The sequence below is a fragment of the Ovis canadensis genome, chromosome 6, assembly GCF_042477335.2.
Source record: "Ovis canadensis isolate MfBH-ARS-UI-01 breed Bighorn chromosome 6, ARS-UI_OviCan_v2, whole genome shotgun sequence".
NCBI classification, from domain to species: domain Eukaryota; kingdom Metazoa; phylum Chordata; class Mammalia; order Artiodactyla; family Bovidae; genus Ovis; species Ovis canadensis.
In genome coordinates, this window is record NC_091250.1 from 106,307,248 (window position 1) to 106,331,164 (window position 23,917).

General features: G+C 40.0%; 1 protein-coding gene across 2 annotated transcripts in view; it reads right to left on the reverse strand.

Moving 5' to 3' along the window:
• Nucleotides 1-387: 387 nt before the first annotated feature.
• BTC (betacellulin) overlaps nucleotides 388-23,917 on the reverse strand; it is a 48,042-nt gene continuing 24,512 nt past the window's right edge. Inside the window, exons 1-5 of one of the 2 annotated variants that reach the window (XM_069593139.1) lie at nucleotides 17,877-18,003; nucleotides 14,171-14,288; nucleotides 6,869-7,015; nucleotides 4,733-4,843; nucleotides 388-2,437 (exon numbers count right to left, since the gene is read on the reverse strand). In XM_069593139.1, coding sequence (XP_069449240.1) covers nucleotides 4,735-4,843; nucleotides 6,869-7,015; nucleotides 14,171-14,288; nucleotides 17,877-17,988 — 486 coding nt within the window. In that variant the 5' untranslated portion in view covers nucleotides 17,989-18,003 and the 3' untranslated portion in view covers nucleotides 388-2,437; nucleotides 4,733-4,734. Of the gene's footprint in view, nucleotides 2,438-4,732; nucleotides 4,844-6,868; nucleotides 7,016-14,170; nucleotides 14,289-17,876; nucleotides 18,004-23,917 lie in introns of those variants that run through there. The other variant, XM_069593138.1, reaches the window with a different exon arrangement.

Genomic DNA, 23,917 nt, shown 5'->3' on the forward strand with positions numbered 1-23,917 from the left:
ACGTATGGTCAGAGTGAACTATTTCAAAGGTATTCATGATAGTTGCTATAAAACACAAGGTTTTGTAAGGCAATAATGTTCAAATTTATTTCTATTAATAATGTGTGGTAACAATAGAAAATTCCTAAGCAAATAGATATTTGCTTTGTTTTAAAAATAAATTTATTTTATTACATGATAATACTGACAGTTTACATAAATGAGGTCATTCAGTATAGGCAAAAAAATTATAAAATACATTTTAAAAATATAGGAAAATCTTTGAAGCTCTTTCTTCGTAGTTCAGATCTACCAAATTTCAAGAGACACATTTTAGCATCAAAACAAAATTTCCAAGCTTGAATTGCCTTGAGAGATTCCATTGGTCAACCAACCTTGGTTAAGGAAAGAAGAAACATTTATAGCATTTTTAAAATTTTAAATGCTCTAATGAACGTTTGTTTCAAGCACTCTTAGTATCAGTAAAGACTGAGAGAAAGCATGAAGAAACTCAGAGGAAGCTTTTGCAAAGAGTGTATACAACATGAATCAGGTGAAATTGACTCTATTTCAAGGATGGTCATTGTTTGACTTAGTTCTTACTAATACTTGAGATATTTCTGTGTTATACTTAAGCATAGCCTCATCCTCACTTGAAATATGGTGTGTGATTAAAAAGCAATACACAACTTCACCTTTTCTCTGAATTCTCTGCTTCATTTCAGGCATGGAGTCTACACTGCAAATTAGAATTTGCAAAGACTCTGGAAAAGCTGCTTTGCTGATAGGCACAACAGCCAAACTGTAGTAATTTGAGGACATCTGCCATCAGTTTTTATAAATGATCCACCTAGCCAAGGTAGGAAATTCCATATTTTATGGAATTTTGGCTAAATGTGCATTCTACTTTTTCAGATTTAAAAAGAATCTTCATTAAATGTAATATGGAGTTGGAGGAGCACTAGCAAGATGGTCCCAAGTAACAGGTGACTATGGTCATAATCTGATTGCACTAAAATTCATCTGAGAGCAATCACAGGTACTGTTTTCTTGTGTCCTAAGTCACTTCAGTTATGTCCGACTCTTTGTGACACTATGGACCATAGCCCACAAGGCTCCTCTGTCCATGGGACTCTCTAGGCAAGAGTGCTAGAATAGGTTGCCATGCCCTCCTCCAGGGCATCTTCCCAACCCAGGGACTGAAATTGTGTCTCTTAAGTACCTGCATTAGCAGGTGGGTTCTTTACCACTAGCGCCACCTGGGAAACCCCAGAAGAACAAAAATGAGGATATATGCCTTATTCATCCTGCCTGGGCTCTGCTGTGCTGTCCCTGACCATTTACCCCAGGATAAATAGCCTCTTCCAGTGCTTTATCTATCCTTTAGCAAGCATAAACATTTATCTGGAGCTTAAAGATGATCATGCAATTACTTTCCATCTCTGTCATTTTCCTAACTGTGGGACAAAGCTGTTTGCTTTAGAAATGTAAGAATGCATGTATATCACTGAGAATTTACAAAGGAGCAAAGAAACATAATTAAAGTCAAGCCTATAGAAAGCATGATGGAACAGTTAACATATATCCAGGACTCTGCAATCTGAGTTTCTTCAGGAAAATGTACCAGTGCCTCGGTCATTACAAACACAGTTTAGTGTAAAGTTTTGGGTTATATTGTGCATTAGGTTGCAACAACTCCAGTGAACAAAAATGATGGTTAAGAGCAAACTTTGAACTTGGCTAAATATTGGTTCCAATTTCAGCTCCACCTACTCCTAACTCTAAAAATCTGGTTATATTATTTAACTTCTTGCGTTGTGTCCACCTCTTTGCGACCCCGTGGACTGTAGCCTGCTAGGCTTTTCTGTCCATGGGATTCTCCAGGTAAATAATACTGGAGTGGGTTGCCATTCCCTTCTCCAGGATATCTTCAAGACCCAGGGATCAAATCCAGGTCTCCTGCATTGCAGGCAGATTCTTTACCATCTGAGCCACCAGGGAATGTCCTTTAGTTTCTTAGGGCCTGTTTCTATACGTGAGAAATGAGAATCATAGGTTTTTGAAAGAATTAAAGGAAATAATGTATTTCAAACTCTTAGCACATAGTAAGTGTTGGATAAATGGTAGTTTTATTATTAATGCAATTCCTAAGATCTAAACTCCTTTCTACTCTTCTTTTTTGTTTGACTAGTAATTTTGGTGACAAAACTTAACTGAAAGTTTATTAAAATGTCCCTGCTTAACTGGGTGCTTTTCCCAAATACTATATAATAATAAAATTATTTATTATTATTATAAAAACAATAGTAAATAACACAAATTAACATTATGGACAAAAAGTAAATACATTATTTAAAATTCATTTTGCTAGCTGTTTCCTGAGACCCATTCTGTCCATTTTCAAATGAGTAAGAAGATACTTTGTAACTTGCCATCAACCTGGAGTAATCTTCATAGACTATAGGAAAAAGGAAAAAAAGAAAAAAAAAATGAAAAGAGCAAGCCATTAAAAAGAAACTTATTATGTAATTACCAAAAAAAAAACCACACACACACACACACACACACACACACAAAACCCAAGCAGGAAACTGTGGGTACTCTGTGGGTACCTCTGTCAAGTTTATTATTAACCTCTCTATCTGAACCTTTATTCCTTTTCTTCTTCAAAACTCGTTCTCCATGATTTGGGAGAATGACATTCTAACATGTATACTATCATGTGAATTGAATCCCCAGTCTATGTCTGACGCAGGATGCAGCATGCTTGGGGCTGGTGCATGGGGATGACCCAGAAAGATGTTATGGGGAGGGAGGTGGGAGGGGGTGTCATGTTTGGGAATGCATGTAAGAATTAAAGATTTTAAAATTTAAAAAATAAAAAACTAAAAAAAAAAACAAACAAAAACAAAAACAAAAAAAAACTCGTTCTCCTCAAGATTGAGGAATATATAAGAAAAGGGGGGAATTGTAACCGAGCAAGACCCTATGGGGGCATTCCTGAGACCTGCCTTCACCCATATCCTCTGCTTTATGTACTCTCTCAAGTACCTAATTAATAGTATTTGACGCAAATTTCCTGACTTATTCTGCCAATGGGAAAACCTCCCACCAAGTGGAAGAAGTCACCTACCTGATGACCCTGAACACGTAGCCCCAAGTTTCTCCTGGGGCCTAAAAACTGATAATGTTAATCCCGATGACACCACCATGCTGCCTCATCATCTGCCACTCAGAGGACTGTGCACAAGCTGATCATGTACCCAGCCATCCCACCTCCCACCTGCCCTTTAAAAAGGCTTTGCCAAAACCCTTGAGGAGCTCCAAGTTTTTCAGGACATGAGCCACGTATTCTCCTTGCAATCTCATAAAACACACACACACACACCAAAAACAAAAACCTCCAGAGTCAGCATTTTTGTTTTCAATTCATTCATGTCATTCTGATAATAAGCTAGAAGAATATTATAATTTCTTGATAACCATTTACTGTATTCTATTGTTCAGTTGAGCGTTTCTGGAAAAGGAGATTTTGTTGGGCAAGCTATGGAAAGCCACCACTTTCTCCTGCTGGATAAACAAGGCAGTGTGTGGCCATGGTTGCTGCTAGCTTCTTCTATGACCTAAGAGGACTTAGCCAAGGATGAAGTCAACTCTTGGAATGGTAAGCAGAAAGGCAGAAATAATAGTTCTCTGCATAGGAACTCTGGTACAAGCAGACTGGTCTCTTTCCTCTGGACTGCCAGTGCTTGTGAGGCACATTTCCTTTATTTTAAACCAGCTTGATGGAGTTTGATGCCATTATAGACCAAATTGCCCTGCCTGATTCAGCCAGCTATGCTTCGTCTGTCCCCTGGAGCCTTCCTCTGCTCAGCACGCCAGGGGGAGCCCAGATTGCAGCCTGACCTATGGACTGCTTCACATGGGCTCCCCTGCCCCCTGAGTTCCTGTTGGGTCTGGCTAGTGAAAGGTACCTGCTGAAGAGGTCTGGGGATATTCTTCTCCCGCTCCTGCCTCCTTCCTTGTTCAGGTGCTGACCTTGACTATTCCCATCCATAGCTACAGCTTCTGCCTGGTGGGCCCTAGAGCACAGCCAGCTTCTCAGTGGCAAGGTAAGTGTTTTTCTGCTCTTTCAGGCACAGGTGGGGGACAGCCTCCAGTAGTTGCTAGACTCTGGGAGCCTCAATATTCCTATAAGTCCCCTCAACCCTGCCCTCCCAGCCCCTTCATCAAAATGTCTTTGTTGGATCATCTGAGAGAATTTGTGATTCCTGCTCGGATCTCAAATGATGGAACATTTAAAAGAGCCTCGAACAGTGCTTGGGATGTGGTAAATGCTCCACAAACGTGGTTATTATCAAAACACTGCTTTTGCTATTTCCTTTCAATGTGAGATGTCTAAACTAAAATCTTTCTTGTGTCCCCAAGTGAAAAATATATCAAATATCTTATAATATTTTATAAGAATATAAAATAGCCACCACAACCACACAGAACTAGAAACCAGACTGATCTAAGTGCATCAGAAAAACTGTGTAAAAGTCTATATTCTATCGCTGGTACCATGCAAAAGAAAGATATGATAAAGTCTTTTATCTGGCTTCAGATTCAATGGAAAAATTGTCAATTTATTTTTAGATTTTTTAAACATAATCAAATTCCAATCAATGATTTACTGGATGCAATTAAACCCCACTTCACCAGGCAAATGTCACCTGAAGAGCTCCCCATCTACTAAGTTTATCATACTTACCATTAAGCAATACTAGTCTCTTGAATATCATCATTTATAGGAGTTATATCTTTACCCAGAGTTTCCATTTCTTCTTCCTTCTTTCTTCTTTTCCGACGTTTCCGAAGAGGACTTGGAAAACAAAGTGTTAGAAATTAGAGTGGTCTTTTTAGTTAATGTAGTCACAAAATTATACATCAAGGAAGCCTATGATCTTATTTCCAGACTGGTAAAAATGTACAGGTTCATTAAAAAAAATTTTTTGGGTCTGTCTTAACCCATCCCTTTCTCTAGGCTCAAACAGCTACAATAGAAAAGCACAGAGAGAATGTAGTTATAGCTACATAGGAGGAATATAGAACTTGATTGTGTTTAGAGCTTGTTAAGCACAGGAAAACTTTTCAGGTCAAGACATTTTACAAAATAGACTGATAAGCATTATTTAGTATGTAAATAAAAGATAGCACAAAATGGAAACTGACATAAAACTAAGAGAATGAGGGTAATCTCTGAATATGTTAATTAAGTTTCTAGATAAATTAACTAAGAAATGTATTAGATATTCTGTAGTGCAGTCCAGTTTTCTTAAAATATGATACAAAATGAATGTAGTAAAATAGAGCATTTCCCAGCTCTGCTCCAAACTTGGCATTCTAAAATTCCTTTTTGCCATAAAGGAAGTAAAATGTTATAAATATCTATCAATTTTATAGCTAGAAGGAATCCTACAGATTATTTGTAAATGAGAGTTTAATCTTCTCATTTTACAGAAAATAAAATTAAAGTTTAAAGAGATTAAGAAGTTTGTCCAAGTTCTCAAATGTGTTTGATGGCACAGCTGGGACAAAAATCTCTCTAAACAGCTGGTAGCTGTGTTAACGCTTTTCTACCAAGAATGCTGTAACGAAAGGAATCATGTAACACCTTCCTGTAATGAGAAACACAGTCTAAAGTACAGTTTAGGAGGCTTCTCAAGACATGAAGGTAGCATTTTAAAAAAATGCTTTTTTAGCACGCTGTGTGGGAGTCCTGGCCTGATAAAAAACTTGGTGAGTTTCCAAACTAAAGCATTGTACTAAGCCATTCTGTCTCAGAGAAAAAACAAGGATTTTCTTGATTAATAAAGTTGAGGTATATAATGATAAATAAAGACAGTGCAGGCATCTTTTGTAAATAAAATTCATTATTTTAATGTGACGAATAAAAAATACTTTTGTTTCTATCTTTCAAAGTTTTTGTGTAGTATAGTTTAAGAAAAGTATTGTTTAAACTATTAACAAACTTAAATAAAATGTGATGGACTCTGGGGCTAAATAATTGACTTTTTTTTATTTCCTTGGACTACAAGGGGATTAAACCTGTCAATCCTAAAGGAAATCAATCCTGAATATTCATTGGAAGGACGGATGCTGAAGCTGAAGCTTCAATCCTTTGGCCACCTGATGTGAAAAGCTGATTCACTGGAAAAGACCCTGATGCTGGAAAAGATTGAAGGAAGGAGGAGAAGGGGACGACAGCTCAAACTCAAGGAGACAGTGAAGGTCCAGGAGGCCTGGTGTGCTGCAGTTCATGGGGTTGCAGAGAGTTGGACACGACTTAACAACTGAACAACAAAACTGACTTTTTAAATTGATATATAATTGATGTATAACATTTTATTCATTTCAGGTATGATTTGATATTTGTTTATATTGAAAATGATCACCACACTAAGTTTAGTATTTAATATCTATCTCTACACTGGCAAAATTTTTCATTCTTGTGATGAGAACTTTCCAGATCTCCTCTCTAAGAAACTTTCAAATATTCCAGACTGTATTATTAACTATAATCACTATGTGTACATTACATCCCATGACCTGTTTATCTTATAACTAGAAGTTTATATATTTGGGTCGCCTTCATCCATTTTGCCCACTTCCTCTTTCTCAGAGTATTTATATAAATTTTATTTTAATTATAATAATTATGCTTAGAAAAATGACAAAAATCATGTCGTGTGTGCTTCAGAAAAAATGATGGTGAACTGTAAAAAGTAATTTAAATTGAAAAAGGGGGGAAGAGAAAAGGCAGGAAGGAGGGAAGGAAGGAAAGAAGATAGGAAAGGAAAGATAAAAGTTTTTAGACTTCCTTAAAATTAAATTTAAAAATACTTACTGACAGCATGTGCAGATACTGACCACCAAAATGATAAAAATTACCATAACTGCTATCAAACAAATCACCAAAATCTGCCCTCTGTCTCCTCTTAGGTAAAACAAGTCAACTCTCTCACATCTGGCCCCAGCATAGCCTTCATCACAGCTATAAAAATAGAACAAAAACAAGGAAACAAGTTCAAAAAGTAAAAGACTTTTAAGAATCTCTACTATTTCTTTGTTGAAGAAATTAACACTTTTTTCATTACTTGGAATTAACAAAGGATACAATTCCTTTAAACAAAATGTGTTTAAGCTGTACAATCACTGTGTTTATGAGAAATTTCATTCTTTGCTTAAAAACCTGTCATCCTTTGAACATCATTAACAATATGTCTAAGATAAATAAACGGGGAGGGTAACACTAAAATCTACCTTGAAATTTTAGATTCTGAGTTTGAAAGGGAGAGGGTGATAAAATCCCCTATACAGCACTCTCAAGTGTTTAAATATCCCCGGACAGGGAATTCAAAAATCCCCAGGATTTCCCATTTCATCAGAGGGCGATACAAAGAGTTTCAGTGTGCCTGAGTTCTTCTACTAGAAATTAGATTTAAAGTATATGGTTTTATATGATCAAACATGGAACGTACACAAAGCTTTGTAAATGTTATTTTATGGGATTCCTCTCCACACACCTTCCCCCACCCCCTGGCCTCTCTTTTGATCTTCCACACATCAGTTCTGGTTCTAATGCTTGCAGGAGTCAGAGATTAGGTAAGCCTCTTCCATTCACCACCTCCCCAACTGCATCCCCTCAAAACACAAAAGATGTCCTGTCCAGTTCCTTTATCTGATCCTCTAAAGCTACAGTTTCAGATCTGTGCACCATCCCCTGTGTGTTTATTAGCTTGGTCGTGTTTGACTCTTTGGGGACACCATGGACTGTAGCCCATCAGGCTCCTCTGTCCACAGGATTTTTCAGGCAAGAATACTGGTATGGGTTGCCATTTCCTCCTCCAGGGGATCTTCCCCACCCAAGGATCAAACCTGTGCCTACTGCATTGCAGGGAGATTCTTTACCCTCTGAGTCATTGGGAAGCCCCACTTATCCCTCTGCTCTCTGAAGGCCCCTTTGCTGCATGGCCATGGCAAAGTGAAGTAATCAGAAATCAGCAAGCTCCCCAAATGCCCCAGTTCCCCTCTCATCCCCTCATCCACTTCATCAATACAGTCCTGAGTTGACCTCAACTTAGCAGATGCCCCCTGTCTGAAGTTACAGAGCCATTTGACCAAGCAGCACTCAACCACCTAAAATTCAGTAATCTGGGGACTGTCCATTGCAGTCCCTGACTTGTGTCAGATGCCTAAAGGATACATAAAAAGTTTGTCTGAAGATATTTGAAAACCAAAATGATATGTTGTAACATCACTACTTTTGGCTAAAAAAAATATCTTTTTTTTTTTCTCCTCAGACTCATGCCAAACACAAAGAGATACTGGTCATATACATAATTATTTAAATCTCAGAAAGATGAAGCTCTGCTTCTTAGAAAGAAGACTGTGTAATTTCATGTTTTGTTGCTATTGTTTGTTTAAGAAGATGTCTATTGCCAGGCCATTCTAGAGTCTATGTCTGACAAAAAGCCAAGGCAGTTAGTTCCCACAAAGCCTTATTTCTCAAGTAAGGAGGTGCCTGACTGATGATATTGTAGCTGCTACAATGATTTTAAAAAAAGAAAAACTAGCTCAGTCACAGCCATCAGTTGAAAGATGAGGCTCTATGCAAGCAAAGGAGAAAAAAACCACCTAAGGCCATCTATTGCAAAATGACCCCAGGATGTATGAGGGAAAATTGCTTCCTGCAAGATAGCTAGACTCTTCATTGCAAGGTCAAAATAACAGGAAGAGAGCTTAGAAATATCTGAAATATCAAAAAATCTCTTGCACATAGAACTGGAAATGGGGGGAGAATTACTTTTAATTGCAAGTGTGGGAGGGAGGCTTAAATGGGTTTTTTTTAAGGTTATAATTAAAATCTACAAATATAGTCTCTTCTAATTAGCTGGAATGTTTCTCTAACAAATTTACTAAATACTTCATTTTTAAACAATAACTTTGCCCATAAAGTACATGGTAATTACTTGCTACTCTTTTAGAATGTTTTTCCTAATTATAAACTCTGGTTTCAGTTACTCACCCATGCTTTAAATGAATTTCTCAGTAAGCAGTCCTTCCTATTAGTTATAACCCAGTGAAGCTATGTAGAAGGTCAAACCCTTACACAGCTAGTTACAATGACTCATGTTATTTCATTGCTCATCTAATTAATAACGTATCAGCTAATGGTCATTTCAGTGGGAAAGGAAGAGGAAAGGGTGAAAGATGCTAGCAAATGTTTAATAAATGCTGAGCAAATGAATGAGTTTTTATTTAATAAACATCTCATAAGTTAAAAATAACATTTAAAGATGCTATGACCCTTGAGGACTTTGGGATCTTTGTTCTGAAATAATCACCAGGCACTATTGTAAGAACTTTATAAGTATTAACTAATTGATCCTTATAACAACCTTTGAAGTAGTATTATTGACCCCTTTTGGAAGATGGAGAAACTGAGATATAGAGAAAGTAGGTGAGTGGGGGCTAGGACTCAAATGCAGGAAGTCTGGCTCCCAAGTTGTCCAACCACATGTAACACTGCCCAGGGATCAAACCCTCATTTCCTGAGGCTCCTGCCTGGCAGGCAGATTCTTTACCGGATGAGCTATTGGGCTTCCAAGGTAGCTCAGGGATACAGGATTCACCTGTCTCCTGCAAGAGACTTGGGTTCGAGGGTTCAGTCCCAGGGTTGGGAAGATCCCCTAGAGAAGGAAATGGCAATCCACTCCAGTGTTCTTATCTAGGAAATCCCATGGACAGAGGAGCCTGGCTGGCTACAGTCCATGGGGTGGCAAAGAATCGGACATGACTTAATGACTAAACAATAACAAGTGAGCTGTGCCATCTAAAATAAATGTTATGTATCTGGAAACAAATCATCCCCGTTCCCGGCAACCCCCTCCAAAAAAAAAAAAAAAAATACTGAGAAGATTAAGAAGGGATTGAGTTATTTGAAACACACATTTTGGTTTTTTATATAAAGTCAGGAGTCCACAAACTCCTATGATTCCAAGCAAAAGGAGAAATTTCTGGTTTCCCAAAATGGCATAATCGCCCGTGGCAAGACAGTTTTGCCTGAATCTGTGCTACACCAAATCACCTAAAAGGTGAAGCCTAGTTGAATAGCTCCCATTCAATTCAATAGTACATTTATGGAATATTTACTCTGTGCTGGGTACCACAATAAATATTTTTGCTTGATGTATTATTTTGCTTAATTTTCAACACTTGACAGAAGGATATTATTATCTTCTTTTAGAGATAATTAAACACCCAGGAAAGGTAACCAACTCATTGTTAACGCTGCTCATAGTTGGTTGAACCAAAATCTTAGGTATATTTTACTCCAAATACTCCAGTGTTCTTCCTCCCCATCACCCCACTGCCCTCCTTGGTCTTGTACCATATCACCACTAAGAAGGTGTTCCTGGTTCAGATTAAAGCCTTGGATTTGACATTTAGCACAGCACTAGATCAAACCCGGATCTCTTGCTTTGCAGGCAAATTCTTTACTTCTTTATTGTCTGAGCCACCAGGGAAGCCCCCAGTGGTAAAGAATCCGTCTGCCAATGCAGGAGATGTTCATTTCAGTTCAGTTCAGTCGCTCAGTCGTGTCCGAATCTTTGCGACCCCATGAATCGCAGCATGCCAGGCCTCCCTGTCCATCACCATCTCCCAGAGTTTACTCAGGCTCACGTCCATCGAGTCCGTGATGCCATCCAGCCATCTCATCCCCTGTCGTTCCCTTCTCCTCCTGCCCCCAATCCCTCCCAGCAGCAGAGTCTTTTCCAATGAGTCAATTCTTCACATGAGGTGGCCAAAGTACTGGAGCTTCAGCTTTAGCATCATTCCTTCCAAAGAAATCCCAGGGTTTTATCTCCTTCAGAATGGACTGGTTGGATCTCCTTGCAGACCAAGGAACTCTCAAGAGTCTTCTCCAACACCACACTTCAAAAGCATCAATTCTTCGGCCTCAGCCTTATTCACAGTCCAACTCTCACATCCATACATGACCACAGGAAAAACCATAGCCTTGACTAGATGGACCTTAGTCGGCAAAGTAATGTCTCTGCTTTTGAATATACTATCTAGGTTGGTCATAACTTTTCTTTCAAGGAGTAAGCGTCTTTTAATATCATGGCTGCAGTCACCATCTGCAGTGATTTTGGAGCCCAAAAAAATAAAGTCTGACACTGTTTCCACTGTTTCTCCATCTATTTCCCATGAAGTGATGGGACCGGAAGCCATGATCTTCGTTTTCTGAATGTTGAGCTTTAGGCCAACTTTTTCACTCTCCACTTTCACTTCCATCAAGAGGCTTTTTAGTTCCTCCTCACTTTCTGCCATAAGGGTGGTGTCATCTGCATATCTGAGGTTATTGATATTTCTCCCGGCAATCTTGATTCCAACTTGTGTTTCTCCCAGTCCAGCGTTTCTCATGATGTACTCTGCATAGAAGTTAAATAAGCAGGGTGACAATATACAGCCTTGACGTACTCCTTTTCCTATTTGGAACCTGTCTGTTGTTCCATGTCCAGTTCTAACTGTTGCTTCCTGACCTGCATACAGATTTCTCAAGAGGCAGGTCAGGTGGTCTGGTATTCCCATCTCTTTGAGAATTTTCCACAGTTTATTGTGATCTACACAGTCAAAGGCTTTGGCATAGTCAATAAAGCAGAAATAGATGTTTTTCTGGAACCCTCTTGCTTTTTCCATGATCCAGCAGATGTTGGCAATTTAATCTCTGGTTCCTCTGCCTTTTCTAAAACCAGCTTGAACATCAAGGAGTTCGCAGTTCACGTATTGCTGAAGCCTGGCTTGGAGAATTTTGAGCATTACTAGCATGTGAGATGAGTGCAATTGTGCAGTAGTTTGAGCATTGCCTTTTGCATTGCAGGAGATGTAAGAGACACCATTTTGATCCCTGGGTCTGGAAGATCCCCTGGAAGAGGAAATGGCAACCCCACTCAGTATTCTTGCTGGGAGAATCCCATGGACAGAAGAGCCTGGCAGACTGCAGTCTATAGGGTCTCACAGAGTGGGACACAACTGAAGTAACTTAGCATGCATGCAGGCACAGCACTAGATGAACTGTGACAGAGGGACTTGTTCATTTATTCTTCAGACATTTCTTGAGCACCTAGTAAATTCTAGGCACTGTGCTTGGCACTGGAATATGAGAATGAATAAGCCATCATCCCTGCCTTCTAGGAGCTCACAGTCACAGAAAGGAGGTTCAGAGAAACCAACAGTGATATTCCAGGAGGAAAGAGCTTTTCATTGAAATGTGATTAGATCACTGAGGAAAGACATCCAACTCAAGTCAGTGCAGGGATCCAGGGCGAGATGATGTTTGAGCTGTATCTTAAAGCTTCAATAAGAATAAACTTCCCAGACTATGAGAATAGCTTGTCTAATAAACCTTGCAAAAGAATGTAGGATTTCATAAGGACATTTGAGAATGTGGTGAGAGAAATGGCTGGAAAGTCAAGCCATTCAACTATACTTCAGTGAAAACATATATATATATAAAACCAAAAAGGTCAGTGAGAGGAGTGACTCAGGCTGATATTAGAGAGGAGACTGGAAATCAGATCTGCTGAGAAGCTATGATTATTCTGGAAACAAGTAAGAAGAGACATTTATGGTTCAAAATATGACCGTGACTTCCTTTACATATAGAGATGTCAGCTCTCCCTGAATTAGTTTGTAAATGCAATATAATCCTAATAAAAGAAAAACAAAATAAAACAACTGAAAAAGAAAGTCAAGGCAGCATCAGAGGAGCTCTGGAGGAAATGGGTTTTAACCTCTGACTGAGGGAGACAGGCTGGGTAATTTTGTTGTCGTTTAGTTGCTAAGCCATGTCCAACTCTTTGTAACCCATAGGCTGCCAGGCTCCGCTGTCCATGGAATTTTCCAGGCAAGAATACTGGAATGGGTTGCCGTTTCCTCCTCTAGGGGATCTTCCCAACCCAGGGATTGAACCCTTGTCTCCTGCACTGCAGGTAAATTCTATACCACTGAGCCACCTGGGAAGACCAGGCAGGTAGATTACAGCTGTGGTTTTCATTCTCGAGGGCATCGATATTAAAGAACAATACATGCACAGACATAGGGACCAGTAAGAGAAATGTACTGGGTTAAGAGGCATTAATCTTTTAAAGATTCATTATATTCTCCCAAGCCAGTAAGCAATTAAATGAAATTTTTAAAAATCAGCTCTTTCCCAACAAATGTAACCACATTTTCCTTATTTCCTTACATTAGGCTTTTTTCTTATTCCCCTCTAAGTATTACCTATTTATATTGTTTTTTTAATTAAATTAAATTATAATCTAACTTTGAAGAAGTCCTCAACGCTTCAATTTTCCACTATATCAGGGCTTGCAATCACTGTCCTGAGATACTTGTGGGGGAGGTGGGGGTGGGGAGAAGAATACTGGGGTGACTACACAGAAGAACATAAATATTCTATGAACTTTAGATTAAAATTATGTTTTTAAAAAATGACTATGAGGTAAGGTCTCAGCACTTTAGCAAGACATCTTTAGCAGAAAATAAATATTTAAGATATGCAAAAAATTTGTTTGTGCCTGAGTAAAATTAAACTTGGACTCAATCTACCAAGAGTTGGAACGAGAACTCTCCTCCCAGTTCCCTGCTGCACTAAACAGGCTTTATGAATCTCTAAAAATAGGACTGATTTCCGTGCACTTAATTGACACCTGCAAAAGTAGCTTTGAATTTGGCAGAAATTTCCTTCGTATTTACATTCGCAATGAACTACCTAACAAATGCCAGAAGAATGTGTTCGAGTTTGAACCACATCAGAGTTTATTTGAGCTGAAAAGCATCCTTAACACTAGACAGAAACAGTTTTGCTTGCTCAAGACAGCAGAGGAACATGCCCCCTCCCCGCCCCCAAGGCGATCTGGACTCTCGCACGCTCAGATTTCAGCAAGAAAGTGTGCGTCAGTTTCTCCATAAGTCACTGCCCCTAAACAAGTTGGGGGGGTTGGGGTGGGTAGGACCAGGAAAAACTGCACCCGACAGATGGCTGGGTGAGCTCAGACTTTCCACTCCTGTCACCCACCCCCCCACCCCAAGCCAGCACCAGTCTGTACCCCTTGGCTTGTAGGCTCCGTGCTCCACTTACACGCAGGAGGGCGTCTGCTCGGCCACCACGAAGCGACATCTCCCTTTAATGCAGTAATGCTTGTACTGCTTGGGGCACCGAGAGAAGTGGCCTCTTCGCTTTGGTTGTGTGGTGCTAACTGAAGAAGGAGAAATGACTCAGTAAATCAACTCACTTTAAATGCACATTTGTAAATATAATAGAATTATATTCCTACCGGTGTTGCCAGTGTTTCTATAGAATATACTCCAATTTCTCATTGCTTCTTCTCTCCACACTGATACGTCAGACTTTAGGGACCAGAAACTGGCCCTAGAGATTGGCTATTGGGGAATGTGATAGGAACGTTTCAGATTTTAACTAAGATTTCTGTTTAAATGACCTCTCAGAAACATCAACGCTGTTTAAAGGGTAAATATAATTGTAATAAAAGAGAAGATTGGAAAGATTGTCAGAGGTGTGGGGCTGATGGCATTGAAAAGAGAAGAGGGTTTTTGTTTGTTTGTTCATTTGTTTTTGCTTTCTTCTCCTTTTTTAAAACTTAAACACAGTACTTATTAAATGCCAGATGCTGGTCACTATGCTTTATTTAGAGAGTCACCCCTCAATATCTGAGGAGACTGATTCCAGGACCCCAGCTGATACCAAAATCCACAGATGCTGAGGACCCTTATATAAATGGCGTTTACAGTCAGCCTTTGGTATTGCTTGGTTGGATCTTTGGTTGCTTGAATCTGAGGTTGCTAACTGGAACCCACAGATTGGGAGAGAGGGCTGTATTAGCTCATTTAATACTCATAACAGCCTTGTGAGTGAAGCACCATTCTAACTCCTACTTATGAATGAGCACAGCACAACACTGGGAAAGACTGAAGGCAGGAGGAGAGGGGACAACAGGACAAGACGGTTGGATGGCATCACCGACTCAATGGACATGAGTTTGAGCAAGCTCCAGGAGATGGTGAAGGACAGCGAGGCCTGGAGTGCTGCAGTGACTGAACAAGAACAAAGCACAACACATCGAGGATAAGTTACTTTCCCACATCCCGCAGCTCGCATGTGGCAGAGCTGGGACGCAGACCCAGGCAGTCCGTGCATTTGACTGCTCCACTCTGTTAGGCAGGTAGCTGCTCCCTGCCTGAGGCACCCACAAGTCCTGCTCCTCTGAATTGAGATTACCCTACCCATTGGATCCCTGGAGGGCTTTTCCTACTCTGAACGGAAAGACTGGAACTTCATATCCAGGATTTCGTTCCCTATACTGACTTTTTTCTTACCTTTTAGAATCTTAATTGCCTAATTTTTCAATTAGCGGAATGGGGGGATAATATGGAGCAATTTCTCCATCATTTACCTGTAAAAAGTTTCAATAAACAAGGGCTGTCAAGAGAAACACTAAAAAAAAAAAAATGCTAACTAGCTGTTTCATGGGTTGATTCATAATAAACACCTACCCACACCCAGAGAAAACAGCTAACTAGCCAGCTGACCCAGAGTCACACTTTCCATTGTCATGGTATGACCAACAGCTTGCAGGACTCAGACACCTGTGAAATCAGAAAGCCCACAGTAGTCACCGCGGAAGACCACTTCACACTAGGTTTGGTATGGCACTGGCACCCCAATGACGTTAAACGATCCTTTTAGAGATAGCAATGACCACTAAACTTTTAATTAATATTATGAAATGAGTAAATATATAGCTTAGAGATAGCAATGACCACTAAACTTTTAATTAATACTATGAAATGAGTAAATATATAGCTGCCCAGGGTCACCACAAAGGACACTCGCAAAGAACTCTGGATGATCGATACAGAGGAAATTCCTGGGATGCCAGGTCACAGAGTTTCAGAGGGTGGAAGAACGTTGCAGAGGAACTGGCTGACCTGGTTTTGGTTGGTGACTTGATTACCAGTCGTGCTGACTGCTTGTACGTGCCAGACATTTGCTCCCATGCCTGCCAGTCAATGGGACTCTCCCATAAATAACTGAAAAATGTCTCAAAGGCAAGATCTGTATATTTTGGCAAATAAATTGATTGACTGAAAATCAACTTCCATTCACTGAGTATTTCCTCTTTCCAGAGGCCTATAGTAAGCATTAGAAAACTTCAAAGAAATAAGAGATACCCTATCTAACTAGCTACATTGGCATGATAGAACTAATTTAATTCAATAATAAGCAACAAACCAGTAAAAACAACCATAGTAACCACATAAACAGTGTGATACACTGGAATCAGTGGAAAAAACACTGGCTTAAAAGGAAGGAAATCAGTGTTTCATTTTCAGCTCTGCTTTACAAGAGCCATATGGGTCCAGGCAAGCTAATTAAGCTGTCTGAGCCTCAGTTCCATCATCTGGAAATTGAAGATGATAACATCTACCTTAAAGGGCTGTTGAGAGGCTAAAGTAAAAAAATACATGTGGAAATTTTTAACTTCCCAGGTGGCGCTATTGGTAAAGAAGCTGCCTGCAATGCAGGAGACCCAGGTTTGATCCCTGGCTTGGGAAGATCCCCTGGAGAAGGAAATGACAACCCACTCCAGTATTCTTGCTTGGAGAATTCCATGGACAGAGGAGGCTTGTGGGCTCCAGTTCATGGGGTTGCAAAGAGTCAGACAGGACTGAGCAACTTTCACTTCGCTTCATGTGCAAATTCCTAGCAAAGTGCATGGGACAATAAAGTCCTTGGTAAATGAGTTGATTCTAGAATCTTTAAAATCTTGACAATTCTAAGAGAAGTCTTGCAGCAGTACAAAGAGGGCTTATCTAATTAAAAAATAAATTCTGGACAATGCAGATTTTTTTAAGAGATGCAAGCATGCGTGCTCAGTCATGTCGGACTTTTTGTGACCCATGGGCTACAGCCAGGCTCCTCTGCCCATGGGATTCTCCAGGCAAGACTACTGGAGTGGGTTGCCATTTCCTCCTCAAGGGCATCTTCCTGACCCAGGGACTGAGCCAGCGTCTCCTGCATCTCCTGCATTGGCAGGCAGATTCTTTACCATTGAGCCACCTGGGAAACACTTTTAGGAGATGGTGAGCACGCAACAGAGTTGTGGAGAATTTCAAGAGTGAAAATTTAGCCTTCAGGAATATGCCAGCCTTATGCAGGAGGAGGGAGGCAGATTTAATAGACATGGAAGAGACCTGAAGGAGAGCAGACAAGGATGGCTGTGAATGGAAGTCAGAGACCTCAAACGTCAGCAGGCTGAAGTTTTACCCTTGAATGAGGTGGGAGAGAGTTGAAGAAGGTTCTTACAGGTTAAATTAAATGGTATGTGTGAAAACTAAACTGTGAAGCATTTTGCCAATGTATTAGACAATAAAGCACAGAATGGATTAAAGTAAGAAGATGCCAAGGGGGAAAGGAGGAAACTAAGGCATATCTGAGCCACACAGACATACATGATACAGGCTTGGGGCAGGGGAATGGAGGGCAAGGAGATGAATAAAAGAATAGAGAATCATCAGTACCATTTCCATCATAAAATACAGAAAATTTAAAACATGATTAATACAATAAAATAAAAGAACAGGTTAAGAACAAGGACCTACTGTATAGCTCAGGGAACTCTACTCAGTACTGCATAATAACCTATATGAGAAATGAATCTGAAAAAGAATATGTATATGTATAACTTCATCCCTTTGCTGTACAACTAAAACTAACACAGCACTGTAAATCAACTACCCGCCAATAAAGAAGCAGTGAGACTTACTGACGGATCTGCTGGGCTCCAGAAAGGTCTTTTCTACTTTGTAAAGCACACCTGACTTATATAAGCTGTATGGCTCTGTATCCTGAACTCCACTAATTCCTCTGGCTGCCATGCCCTGCTAAACATAGCCAGCCTTTTTAATAAACACCATACAGAGCAAGATACCAGAGAGCGCCTTAACCAGCAGCTGCTGGATGCAGTGATTTGATCAGCCTCGGTTCATCCAAGCAACACAAATCCATGCCAGGGAAAGGGTTGCCAAGTCCTGTTTTGATTGCTCACAGAGTTCTCTCCTTTGCCAAATAAGCATGCCCTTAAATATTCCCAGCATTATTTGGATTTAAAAACCCTTCCATGTCACCAAGCAGAAAACGTGCTATGATTTCTCTATGGAACTTTAAAACCTGGAAGAAAAATTAATCATACATATTGCCCTCCCCACTCCCCACTCCCCTGCGAAAAAGCTAAATGGGAGCCTCTCTCTCTCTCTCTTGCATGGAAATGAGAAGGCTTTATCAGCATTTCCTCCTTTGAAATGCACCTAAAATTCCAGTTGCTTTCATCTAATATTCGTCAAGGTCACATTTTCTGAAAATTGAACAGCTGTGAAATCCACCATTTTCTGTCTATCATGAGACCTGATGACATAGGGAAGGACAGTAAAGTCTGTCCTTCCATTCCAGAGATATTTATCAAGAAAAAGGAAAAGTTAATCTTACGACAAAAGAATGACTAGTCCTACGTATTGTGTTTCTCTATTGACAAGTGAATGGCATGGTCTTAAAAATGTAACAGCCATGAAGATTTCTCTGATACTGAGGTTTGTTTGCTGTTATTTAGTCACTAAGTTGTGTCTGATTCTTTTTTAACTCCATGGACTGTAGCCTGCCAGGTTCCTCTGTCCATGGGATTTCCCAGGCAAGAATACTGGAGTGGGGTGCCATTTCCTATTCCAAATACTAGGGGTGGTGGAACTTAATTGCTCTTTTTCCCTCCTACTTGCTCTTTTCCAACTCACACTCCCCAAACCAAATCATTTCTCTGGGAATGAGTTTGTTCCACACAATTACATGGGAAACTTGCATGAACCAGATCACAGCACAATCTTTTAAGTGAATGGGCACGGCAGGTAACATATCACAAACTCTTCATGAGAAACAGTATTCCAAAGATTCTACAGCCAATTAAATAAGAAACCACCAGGGATACTGGAGGTCAATGACGTTAAAATGTGATTCCAAGAGTTAGTAGAGGGATCAGAAGTAAGAATATCTTTCTTTGATAGTATGGGCAGGTAGATAGGAAGTGGTCATATTCTGGGGGTCATAAGAATCATTAGAAGAGATGTGATGGATTTTCTTGGGCCAAACTAAAGTGGAGGAATACAGCAGACACCCAGATAACCTAGTTTAAATATAGAATTTTCCTCATTTTGATGGATGCTTTGATCAAACAGTATGGTTCTTTAGTCTTTCTGTGTGTATGTGCTAAGTTGCTTCAGTCGTGTCTAACTCCTTGTAACACTATGGACTGTAGCCCCCCAGAATCCTCTGTCCATGGAATTCTTCAGTCAAGAATACCAGAATGGGTTGCCATGCCCTTCTCCAGGGGATCTTCCAAACCCAGGGATCAAACCCATGTCTCTTACGTCTCCTGCACTGGCAGGCAGGTTCTTTTCTACTAACCCCTCCTGGGAAGCCCTAGTCTTTCTGTACTTGATTCTTATTCTCCAGCCAAGCAGGCTTTGTCATGCCTTTGTGATTAAAACTCTTCACAATTAATACATTAGGCTTATTTTCATAAAATCATCCCTTACCTATTCTGATAAGGCTCATGAAAAATCGATTTAATGATTTTGCAAATGATATCAATATCAGCAACTCTTCTGAAATCAATTACTGGGATAATGCTTTTTTGGTAAATCTCATTACAGTATTTATAACCTTTTGTATCTCTAAACCTTTAGTTAAATACATAGTTAAATCTCTATGTAAGAGATTTAAAAGAGGGGAACTAAATTCAGGCTTCCCTGGTGGCTCAGATGGTAAAGAATCTGCCTGCAATGCAGGGGACCCAGATTCGATCACTGGGTCAGGAAGATATCCTGGAGAAGAGAATGGCTACCTACTCCAGTATTCTTGCCTGAAGAAATCCACGGACCAAGAACCCTAGCAAGCCAAAGTCCATGGAGTTGCAAAGAGTCAAACACAATTGAGCAACTAACATTTTAAACTTCTCAACTTTTTATATTTTGAGATAGAAGTCCCACAAGTATTAACAAAGCGAGAGAGGAAGGAAAAAAAATCGTTATAAATTGACCTTCCTACACAGATATCTGACCTAAAAAGAGGGGGAAACAATCAGTGCACTGAACAGTTCAAATGGTCACAGCAGAATCTGGAGAAAAGTTTCCTCTTAGACTATGAAGTACACCCTGAGACTTTAATATTTTAGACACCTTCCCAGTAGGGACTTCTTCATTTTACAACCTTCTTAAACCAAGAGGGGAGGAAGAAGGTTTTATTTTTTTTAAGTTAATTTTTCTTCTTATCTTGATAACTATCTCCATGGGACAGGGGAGTGTAAATTCAGGATGTTCTTGAAAAAGTGCAACATCAGAAAATGTATTGTAATTGAGGATTCCCATTTGTCTTACGTTCAATGCTGTTTTTTGTCAAAATGTGAATTGGTCTATTTCTCCAGGAAAAGAAAAATAAATCTCACAGATGTACTTGTTACCCTCCTGAGCTTCTAGGATATGCTTATACAGAGGGCCATCAGGCCTCATCAGCAAGTCTTTTACCCAGAAGGACTGTGTCAACCATTTGTGAGCTTACAGGAGTGGACATTCACTTATAGCTGCACTTTTCATTCTAGCCCTTCTAAAGGAAGAAGAAAGAATTCAGTGTTGAGATTTGAGTGTATTTCATATATGTAAAATTATTCTTGGCTAGGAGGTAAATAAGAATGGACAGGAAAAAAACTGTATTTCTTTTTGTTTTTCAAGAGTGCATGTGATGCCTCCTTTGCTCATTCTCCCTGGCTGGTTTGACTTCAACTCCCTCAGCTCCTAAATTTTGCAATGCATGGAGGTGCAACACTTTTTCAGCTTTTCTCCTTGCTCCTCTTCCTCTCTGGGGGTTTCCTGACCTCAAACAGCTTAATGATAACAATGCCCAAATTTGTTTCCATCCCAGATCTCTTCCTCCCAAGCTAACTGCCTCATTAACATGTCTAACTGGCATTTCAACTTAACACTTCCAAAATGGAACCTAGAATTTCCACCCCCTCAAATCTTGTCCTTCCTCATCTTAGTAAATGGCCTCTACCTCTTTTTTCCTAGTATCTTTGTGACCTCATCTTTGACCATTTTGTTCACTGCTGCATCCTGGGCACTTGGAACGGGGCCTCCTGTATAGTAGGTAGCTCATAAGTACTGACAAACTGAATAAATGTTTCATTCAAGGTCTTAAATGACGGACTAAAAATGGAATGCTTAAAGACTGGGGCTGTTGGCAAGTAAAATCCTGAAATCATTTAGAAACAAGAAGGACTCTTAAAAATCATTTAATTCAGGGGTCCCCAACCTCCAGGGTGTAGACCGGTACTTCCTGTCAGAACAGCAGCATTTGAATAGAAATAAAGTGCACAATGGGCTTCCCTGGTGGCTCAGAGTAAAGAATCTGCCTACAGTGCTGGAGACTTGAGTTCTCTCCCTGGGAAGATCCCTTGGAAAAGGGAATGGCAACCCACTCCAGTATTCTTGCCTGGAGAATTTCAAAGACAGAGGACTCTGGCAGGCTACAGTCCATAGGGTCACAAGAGTCAGACAGGACTGACTTCCTAATACTTTCACTTTTTCACTTTCAAAGTGCACAATACAAGTAATGCAATTGAATCATCCCCAAACAACACCCCCATCCCAGTCTGTGGAAAAATTGTCTTCTATGAAATCCATCCCTAGTGCCAAAAAGGTTGGGGACCACTGAAAGTCACTTCTTTATTTTATAGGTTCCAAACTAAGTCTTTGAAAGCTTAAGCAATGTGCTCAAGGTCACATAGTTACTCAACAGAGACAATCTGCTCCTGTTTTACGTTAATTTCTCTCTCAAGAAACTACTGCCATTTGCACTTTTAAGCAATTGTTTTTTTTTTCATAATTTTTCTCCTGTATTGAGCATTCTGGTCTTCTAAAGTGATTCTAGAATATTACCATGGGAATTAACAATACACATTCTAGAGCCAGTCTTTCCAAGTTCATGTCAGGCTACTCTGCTTACCTGTGATCTTAAACAAACTAGGAAACCAACAATTTATAGACTGAAAGGGCAATCTACAGCCTCTATAGAAAACAGCAAGGAATTTGTTCAAAAATTTTAAGTGGAACAGCCGTATGATCCAACAATACCACTCCTGGATATTTATCCAAAAATCAGGATCTCAAAAAAGAAGCTGCACTCCCATGTTAATTGTAGCATTTTCACAATAGCCAAGATGTGGAAACAGTGAAAATATTTATCAAGAGATGAACTGATAAAGGAAATACAGTATATACAGACAATGGAATATTAATCAGTCTTAAACAAGAAGAAAATTTTGCAATATGCAGCAACATGGATGAACCTGGAGGGCATTTTGCTAAGAGAAATAAACCAGTCACCAAAGGGCAAGTAATACATGATTCAACTTATATGAGCATCTAAATAGCCAAATCCACAGAAACCGAGTAGAATGGTGGTTGCCAGGGGTCATGGAGAGAGGCCTTGTTTGTTGTTCAAGGGCTATAAACTTCAGTTCTGTAAGATAAATAATTTCTAGAGATCTACTATCCAACATCAGAGGCTATAGTTAATAATATATGCTAAGTCACTTCAGTCGTCTTTGACTCTACAGCCCTATGGACTGTAGCCTGCTAGGTTCCTCTGTCCATAGGATTTCCCAGGCAAGAATACTGGAGTGGGTTGCCATGCCCGCCTCCAGGGGATCTCCCCGACTCAGGAATCAAACCCAGGCCTCTTAGTCTCCCACATTGGCAGGGTGGTTCCAGGAAGCCCCAGTAATATTGTATTGTGCACTAAAAATGTTGTTAAAAGTTCTCATGATAATAACAAAATTTAAAAATACATTTAGGAGGATAAGTAATATTTTTTAACCCTGTCAATCATCAGATTACAGAATAATCTCCCAAAGGAAATATGAAAGTGTCATTTAAGACATATGAAACCAGACTGAAGGAAAGCACACACATAAAGTAGGCTTTGTCCTCCTCACTACACAGGTGACAAGACCCACACCGTCATGATCTAAGACAGCCATGGACTCCACAGCCCATGGGCACTCTCCAGACCACCCACTAATGGGAGGGAGGAAAGAGGAAAGTTGGGCTGGAACGGATGACTCACATCAGGACGACTTGCTCAGCGTGTTCCTGGCTCAGTTACAACATCCCCAGGACACTAGGAAAGGAGTACTTGCACCAGGTCACCATACTGCAGCTCAGAGAAGTTTCCAGAGATTCTTCTCCACTCTGCCCTACTTTCAGAATTGGCCTATGTTGTGTTGTGGTTTCTTTTGAAATAAGAAATGGCCCCTGTAGAAGATCAGCCCATACAATGTGTAAATGACAGACAGACCTTAGACCAGAAGTCAGTCAACTGTGACCCAAAAACCAAATCTGGTTCACAGCTTGTTCCTCTAAAAAAAAGTTTTATTGGAAGACATCCAAAGCCATTCATTTGCATACTGTCTATGGCTGAGAGTTGGACTGTGAAGAAAGCTGAGCACCGAAGAATGGATGCTTTTGAACTGTGGTGTTGAAGAAGACTCTTGAGAGTCCCTTGGACTGCAAGGAGATTCAACCAGTCCATTCTAAAGGAGATCAGTCCTGGATGTTCTTTGGAAGGAACGATGCTGAAGCTGAAACTCCAGTACTTTGGCCACCTCATGCGAAGAGTTGACTCATTGGAAAAGACTCTGATGCTGGGAGGGATTGGGGGCAGGAGGAAGAGAGGATGACAGAGGATGAGATGGCTGGATGGCAT